General features: G+C 33.9%; 2 protein-coding genes across 2 annotated transcripts in view; both read right to left on the reverse strand.

Annotated features, from left to right (window-relative positions):
* Positions 1–1726, reverse strand: part of LOC117121925 (cytochrome b561-like) — a gene marked incomplete in the record, with an annotated part of 3669 nt that extends 1943 nt beyond the window's left edge. The window contains 1 exon segment of the mRNA XM_033267329.1: positions 1048–1726. Within this exon segment, the coding sequence (XP_033123220.1) occupies positions 1048–1262 (215 nt within the window).
* Positions 1727–1826: 100 nt separating this feature from the next.
* LOC117121905 (serine-rich adhesin for platelets-like) lies at positions 1827–5872 on the reverse strand. Its single transcript, XM_033267301.1, has 5 exons — positions 5826–5872; positions 5475–5539; positions 4753–5207; positions 4414–4486; positions 1827–4218 (listed from the first exon to the last, which is right to left on the reverse strand). Exons 1-5 carry the CDS (start codon positions 5870–5872, stop codon positions 2735–2737), a joined length of 2124 nt encoding a protein of 707 aa, XP_033123192.1. The 3' UTR covers positions 1827–2734.
* Positions 5873–8615: the final 2743 nt, after the last annotated feature.

Consider the following 8615-nt stretch of genomic DNA (forward strand, 5'->3'; position numbering starts at 1 on the left):
GGTATATACGGTGCTGTTATGATAGTTAATCAATACTTCTGACAGGTACAGGTAGAATGCATAATACATAATTGACACCTTTAGGTTTTATTTAACACTGGGAACGCTGTAGACCTACACTTACATTTAATGAAAATCACGTATCGGCGTACGAAACAGATACATAAAAAAACCACCAGGCTTAAATCGATAGGGACAGATATAAACAAAGGCAAATCCGAAAAGGGCAGAATACAGGCGATAGTTGAAAAAGGCAAATTTTGAAGCAGATATTATTATTATTATTGGTGGACATGCACATGTTCATGCAATTAACCTGCATGATGATATTCATTGAAAAAAAAAAGAATTAGGCTTATTGATATTTACAGATTTTTATACTGAAGAAAACTACACACTGCACAATTGCAACGCCTACTGTAAGGCTTGCCGGGGACGGAATTTCAATAACATTTTTGGAGGAAATGGTACACTTTTTGAAATTAGAATTAGGCCCTAATATTTACAGATATTTATACTGAAGAAATTTACACATTTCACATGCAACGCCTACTGTATAATAATAATAATAATAATAATAATAATAATAATAATAATAATAATAATAATTGTCGACTTATATAGCGCATATTGTAGAGACCTCTATGCGCTCTGTTCTACTGTAGCACTCCTGTTTGGGATTGGCCCATAATTTTTTTTTTGGAAATGGTGCACATTTTTTACTAACCTGCATGTTAATTATTTTTTAAAAATTAGAATTATTAATACGTACAGATTTTTATACTGAAGTAAATTATTCACGTACAACGCCTACTCTAGCACTCCTATCCTGTCTAGACAGTGATAGGCCCTTCTAGGCGGATACTTTAAAACTAGGCCTGTCTAGATTATCAAAATTTCATTTGACAAAAAACTGTTGCCCATATAGTCATAATGCGCCAAAAAATATCATGATGTGATGTCATCATGACCATATTTAGGCATGTCACATGTTTTTTCGAATAAAATTTGAGAGTCTGGACAGAGCATTAGATGTCTGAAAATAACGCACCAAAGGGAATATTCTCACCATTGCCTTGTAGAAATATAAACCCGACGATCATTAGTAGCGGATGATAGTTGAAAGTATTGAGGCTTCCATCCCACCTGTAACCTGGCTCTCTGTTAAACTGACCACCGAAAAGGCCGATAAGTACCACTGCGGTTAAACCAGAAACCTCGGCAAGAAATAAAAGAGCGAAAAACTGTATCTTGTCAGACATAGCCTTTTACCATATGCTAGGCCTACAGCAATATATTATAACTTGCTTGTTACAGATCCTCCTACTATTATACAATATGTTTATATGTGACTCCAAAGCTTGTGGCATTTACCGGCTATTGATCCTTTCATCGAAATCCCAAACGTTGAACTGCAAACACCACGGATAACCAACTATAAAGTGTAATATACACGCTTCAGAATGTTGGCCACGTGTTGAGTTGTGCACGATGTGTGGACTGAATTCGTTATAAGCCAATTATTATTATATGACAACATAAATCAAAATAAGTGGGTGTCTTAGTTGAACCTTGTGGTTTTACAAGGTTACACATTATTTTGAGTTGAAAACGAGGCTGAAGATGATGGTTGCTGTCGTAAACACAGCAGGTTCAAATACCTACTGCATTCCACGGCACGTCGATGAGCCGACCATATACACAGTTGATTTATAAAATTTTAGATAAAAATAAATAAAAGTTGCAGGTATACGTTTTCCCTTTCTTGGTTCAAATTAAATTTTAAAATACAATTATAAAATTGATGGCATGGTAAAAAGATTAGATTTACATATTAGCCTAACAAATGCTCATGTTGCATTTTATGATCTCGTTCGTGCTGTAGTAACAGCTTGCTGTTATGGTATTTATATCTGTTTTATTGACGTCATTGTGAGAAAAAAAAACTTCCCAATACTTATAACGTTTTCGATCACCAACTCTGAACTCAACCCATGTATTTAATTCTTCAGTTCTAGTCATCTACGTGGCGTCTTTGTAGTTTGTATGATCACACACATTATTCACTGCACAACCAAGGAAGAAAATTATCAATTTGAAACAGTGATCTCTATAGTACAGTAGTATCGCTTGGCCTTGGGAACTGAACATGATGCAACTCAGGAAGATTTTTGAAATACCATAGCACATTAATTAAAATGTATCATACACATACAAATCAACAGACATATTAAACAGCCAGAGTTCTATTAAATTGACAAACGCGTTATTTATTGATGAATGGTAAAACAAATAGATGGAAAAATACAGCAATGAAATCATTATTAAACATTCCTGCATATGGTACAAAAAAAATCGTATATGCCATATTGAATAAATGCAAATATGAAAAGACACATGAAACAATTTAATAATCAGAATCATAATTAAAACGACAATAACATTCTCGTAATATCTAGGCCTATGCAGTTTATATTTATGATTCATTCACGAAATTATTTGGTGCGAGTTGTGGCTAAAGACAAATCATTTCTATTGATACCCTACGTCACCTAAACAATGGGCCTTTCCGCTAAGCCCCGCCCCTTGGATATTGTTGCTAAGGTCCCACAAGACGACAGTATAAAAACATACGCAACACACGTGCGTTTGTGGGACAACGCGTGTTTGTGACACGCGCGTATTCATGGCCCTATTCGGTCAGTTGGTACATTGATTGATAAGATTCATTTTTCTAAGTCTGATGATTATCATTCGTTTCGGCATTGGTCCAGTTATCAATATCGTTGATAAGGGCAGAGGGCAGATCAATGCTTGCAAAACTCTCAGTCCAAAATAATTCTGGGAGGTAGGGTCTTGAGGGGAAAAGTTCACTATCGTCTATCAGAGATACTCGACAGTTTTTCAGAAGATCTTTGAGAGGTTGATCGTCAGCTGGCTGTTTTGCTAGTGATGCATCAGAAGATAATGAATTTGCTGTATTCAAAGAGGATTGAGATGCTGCTGCTGTTGTTGTAGATGTTGTGGTAATGATCGGTGACAGTGATGATGTTTTGACAGTAGCACTGGAAGATGATACAGATGATGTTGATATAGATGAGGGTGATGTTACAATATTGCTTCTACTTGTGGACGGATGTAGCGATGCTTGGTATTGGATTGTTACCCCTCGACCTTTAGACTTACTCATGGCATAGTTTAGAGAGGCATTTCTTAAGGTTTGATTGGTCATCACAGTTCTTGAATTATTAGCAATCATTGAGGAGGATAAGTACATATTATTTTCAACTTCTTTTGATGGTTTTAAGATGTTAATAACCTTAGGTGCATTTGTGTTTTTAACAGATATTTTCTTTTTCTCTAACATCGATGAACATAGAGTACTTTGTGATGTCGTCTGATATGGGTGATTAGTTGAAATAATCTTTTGGCTTTGAGCAGATGTGCTGTTAGTAACTTGGTTGCGGACTGAGCTACAGACATCAGCACCTGCCTGGATCACTAGTTTCATTGTTGATGTTCTATCTTCTCTTTCTTTGGTCAATGCCACTGTTATATTAGCGTCTTCTTGACAAGGGCTTGCAGTGCTACCAGAAGTTGGCAGTACTTGCTTAGAAGTGATATTGTTGTCCCCGAGCACAGTATCTGACAAAGAATGTTCTCTTATCTTAGAGATTCCTTGGATCATTTCTCCTATAGGGGCGACTGAATCACCAGAGCATGTCGATGATGTAGTCGCAGTAGTTGACATGGCTAATCCTGCGCTTATTAACTTTTCAACAACTAAGTTTAAATCAACATCTTTTGCTACCCTTCTTTGGTGATCTCTTCTTGGTAAACGTTGGATTGATCTTTTCTGCTGACCTGTAGCAGAAATCTGATTGGAATGTCCTACTTCATATGATTCTACTTGGTGGGCTTTTGACTGATGCCTGGAAAGCTGCCTGCCATCACCCGACTTCTTTCCATCAGGGGTTGAAGAATTGCTTATGTTAATGTCAATATCATATTCATTTGATATGTTTCTGTAGATCTTCACAAGTTTCAGCAGGACCTTCTGCTTTGAAGATATGTTCACCAGTTTTTCATGTTGCTTATTTTTACTAGATTCTCGTTGAAGTTTGGCCAACTTTTTGAGACTTGCTGTTCTTTGTTCCTTGAAAGATTCATTTAAGAGCCTTAACTGCATTTTAATCGACATCAGTTTACAATGAATACCTAATATTTTATAAGCAAAACAAAAAATAAAGAAGCATGTTAGACATTCTGAGAATTTAATGTACTCTCTTTACTTTTAATGTTCAAATTAATAGTGTAGGTAGCTATTATAATATATTTTTTTTAGCATTGCCTATTTAATCTAATTTCTTAGTACTGTAATTATATTGATAAATATAAATATAATGTTCTTACTCGGTTCTCCATTTCTCAACTTTTTTAGTCGTCTCTCTAGGTCCTGCAAAGCTTCTTGTTCCTCATCATCCACCTATATTTAAAACAATATTGCGATCAAAATAACAAATTAGAAGTATTCTTTTAATTTTATTGTTTAAAAAAATAATCATGATTTTTACTTTCAAATTCCTGAGAAAATACTGTCGAGTGAATTAATTTAAGAGTGCAGAATGTATTTATTGTAAAGCCCCCACATTTTAATGAAATGATGGCATAATGCACAAAACGAATTTATAATAAAACATTTTAAGTAATTCAAAGTTGATTTCAATAGTTGACAAAAACATATATACCAACCCAGGAGTTGTTCTTTGACGTTGCTTCTGACATTTGCTGATCAGTCTGCACTACATCTTCTGGTACTGCTGACATTTGCTGATCAGTCTGCACTACATCTTCTGGCACTGCTGCCTCTGGTGCCACCATTTCTGGTTCCTCTGCCTCTGTTGCTGCCATTTCAGGTACACATGATTCTGTAATGCCTATTTCTAATACCTTTGCATCTGTGTCTTCATTATTAATCTGTGAATGGCCTAACAGAAATGTCGCCCTCTTTGGGCTTTCATCTGAATCTTTAATGACATCACTCATGTAATTTCTGTCCTCATCAATTTCTGTGCTGTCACTGTCATTATCATTTTCATTTCTCTTCTCATTAATATTGCTATCATTTTTGCTTTCATCCTCATCTGTGATCAATTTTACTCCATCTTGTAGAACATCCCTTCTTTCTTGCACATTCGGGTCTCGACCTGATATTGTATATAATGCATATTTAATATAAATAACTTATATTTTAAGTTGTATAGCTTTTTACCTCAAGTTAGCTAGATATCCTTTTGGGCTACTAGATAAAACATTTTGTTGTAATTGTTATTGTTTGTAATATTTTCATGGGGTGGGGTTATAAATATAAAACAATTTAGATGTTGCAAACAATGCACACCCCCATACACACACCTAAATGCCACCCCACCCCCACACACATTTCACAAACACACCCCTCCCATAGAAATTACCTGGAAGCTTGGGCACCTTACTGCATGGAGGCGGAAACACAGGTGAACGGTACACTTGATCTGATCTACAGATGGAAAAGATAATTAAGCAATTCATAGTGAAAAAATAAATAAAATAAAAAATAAGAGGAAAGATAAGTGGATAAGGGAATCATGTTGCACAAAAAAAGATTCAGAAAAGAATGAAGGAAATTTAAAAGGTACAAATGTGTTGAAAGGTAATGCCCTTGGGGTTTTGTCAAACTTTTGTTTAGAACTTATGAAATCTTTTTAGCTTCAGTTATCTTAATTACAATCAATGAAAATTTGTATTAATCTTATTCACTATTGGTTAGATAACTACATAATTACAGTACTGTATCACCTAAGTTTATCGCCATTACTCTGCCTTGCCCCATGGGGTATTGACAATTGGAATAACTTTGAAAAGCCTTTTGAAATGTACCTATTTCTAGATTATTTACATTCAGTCTTTTCCTCAACAGTGCCTAAATTTCAATGCTTTTGTTGATAAATTTGTTTTCATTGAAGTGTTAATTTTCCTAGCCTGAGCATACAAGAGCTTCAGGGCGCTGCGTTTTTAGAATAGGGAAATACAATACATTTTTTAAATAAGATTTGAAATCTGTACATCTAAATCATCTACAAGAAAGTTTACAAATGGTAAACTTGAATTAAAACACAACCACATTAAAAACTTAGTAAATATAAAATATTATTATTGGGATAAATATTTAATATCGCATTTAGAAGTAATTAACAAAAAAGGTGGAATTCCCCAGTATTTCCACTAACTACAATGATACCAAAACTTTCACATGTATGAACATCATATTTATTTTAGAGTAATTTTATATTATAATGAAACTTTGGTAATATTAGTAATCACCTACATATCATGAAGTCCAGTAATAAGCAAGGGTGAAGCAGGGCAGGATGATGGGATGGATTCTGGTATGATGGTATCATCACTGCTATCATTCTCCATCATCAGTTTCCTTTTGGCCTACCTGCAGTTTCACAGAAAATACTGAATTACATATTTGTATTTTTTTTATCAAAAAAATTTCAGTACCTGATTAAGAGATTATTTTTAATTTATATATTTTTATTTTTATTAAAAAGAATTAAATTCTAATTCTCACATATACAGACAATCTGTTTTGTTACATTTATTGCCAGCAATATTCATATTCAATCAAACGTTTAGCCTACCATCTATATTACTATATAAACTAGCATATACTTGTGCTCCGCATGGTATTGAATGAGTCGGGAAAGGTGGCGATCACGTACATTGTTGAATGGGAAAGTTGAGGAGGCAATCATTCTGGATGTTATGGTTACCATATGTCATTATGGTTACTATATGTCAAAATGTTTAAATTTAATTTGCGATCTCATTTTTTGCAAAATTCAATAGAATAGAAATTGTATAAAAACATGCGAAGTAAAATTAATTAATATTTTTATAATTCAATGTAATATTAAATTAAATTTGAAATTAAATGAAATGTAATGTTAAATGAAAATGAATTTTGAATTTAAATGATGATGTGCAATGTTTTCAGAAATTATTTTTATAATAATTAATTTAATAACAATCTAAATTATTTAAATGGAATTAAATGATATACAATGATTAATGTAGTATTATAGTATAAATTATGTAATATAATGCAAAGTGAATTTTTTAATAATTATTTTTATATTTGTATAGTTATAATTTTTGTTTATTTTATTGTTAATGGTATGTTCCTACTTAATAAATGAACATTTGTAAATTCTAGTTTGGACATGCACATCTTTTGATGACAGTGTTTTCACTTTTGCCTGTCCTGGGACCTCTGGAATTGATCTTTTGTTGATAATTTGTTTTGAATTTTGGTAGGTGCTTGTTTTTGTAATTGTATGTTTTATAATATTTTTATAATTGATATTTATACCGAATAAATAAAATAGAAATAAAATTTTTTTTCTAAAGGACGTCTTTATAGTTAATGTTTTGAATGTCTTTGCACCACACTGTTGTCCTTGTGAGAAATTATTGTGCATTGTGATCAAGATTGGATCCAGAATGTTTCAAAGGGGGTGGTGGGGGGTGCACAGCAGTTTCCGAATAATTGAATAAGCAAATAGCACATATATTGCATTGAAATTTAAAAAAAAATTTGTGGCAAAACGGGGCAGGAGCCCTTCCCAGTGACGTCCCTCTCACCTACTGGATCTTCCTCTGTTGCTTTGTTTGGGCTACCCTCTTGTAAGTGAAAGTACAGAAATGAGGCATGTTGTGGCGAAATGGTTAAGTTGTCGCACATTCCAGTATTGAGTAAATGAGCTATAAAATATGGGAGCTCAAAAAACTGCCTAAAAATCCAAATTTGTTTTTTACTATAGATCAACAGTTTAATGTCTTATTAATCATATTCCAAAGTATTAGTTCTGGAAGTGGTTAACAAATTGTTTATTTAACATTATTTTTATAGTTCATTCTCTTAAACAATGTATGCACAAATAACTCTGAAAGGCAATTACGCAAAATCATGTTTATCTTGACTCTAAGAGTACTATACTTTCACTTTCCAATAACTTAGGCTTGAAATGTCCAATATGAATAAATGACCCTCATTTTAAAGATCACATACTCAGGTATCTGAAAATACCCATAGCTTGAATTTCAATTTTTGCTACAACTTAGCCATTTTGCCACAACGTGCCTCAAATATACAGTACTGTAGGTCTGGCCTAGTTGGGCATGAGAGACATGTTTGTCTTGAATCAAGGTGGATGCATGTAAGGCTTATCCTAACATTCAAAAGAACCCGTACACATTGATTGTCCCATGTTTACATAAATTCAAGGTATTGATTGGTGGAGCTGGTTTGACCCTATCTATCTTAATGCACTATCCAAACCGACCCGGATTCTAGAGATAGAGGATAGGCCTTAGGTTTGCAAAATACACCTGAGCTAGGCCCCTAGGTCTACGCCTATCTCTCATCGACATCGTGGGCTAGGGTAGGCCGCACCTAGGCTAGAGCCTAATAGTAGTTAGTAGTAGGGCTGTGCAGGGCTAGACGGTAATGTTAATTTTTAGACCTAAGCATAGCAGTACAGAATAGGCCTAGATGGGATTAATTG

This window comes from Anneissia japonica, unplaced genomic scaffold (assembly GCF_011630105.1).
Source record: "Anneissia japonica isolate Jap-2015-1 unplaced genomic scaffold, ASM1163010v1 scaffold352_len1594369_cov220, whole genome shotgun sequence".
NCBI classification, from domain to species: Eukaryota; Metazoa; Echinodermata; class Crinoidea; order Comatulida; family Comatulidae; genus Anneissia; species Anneissia japonica.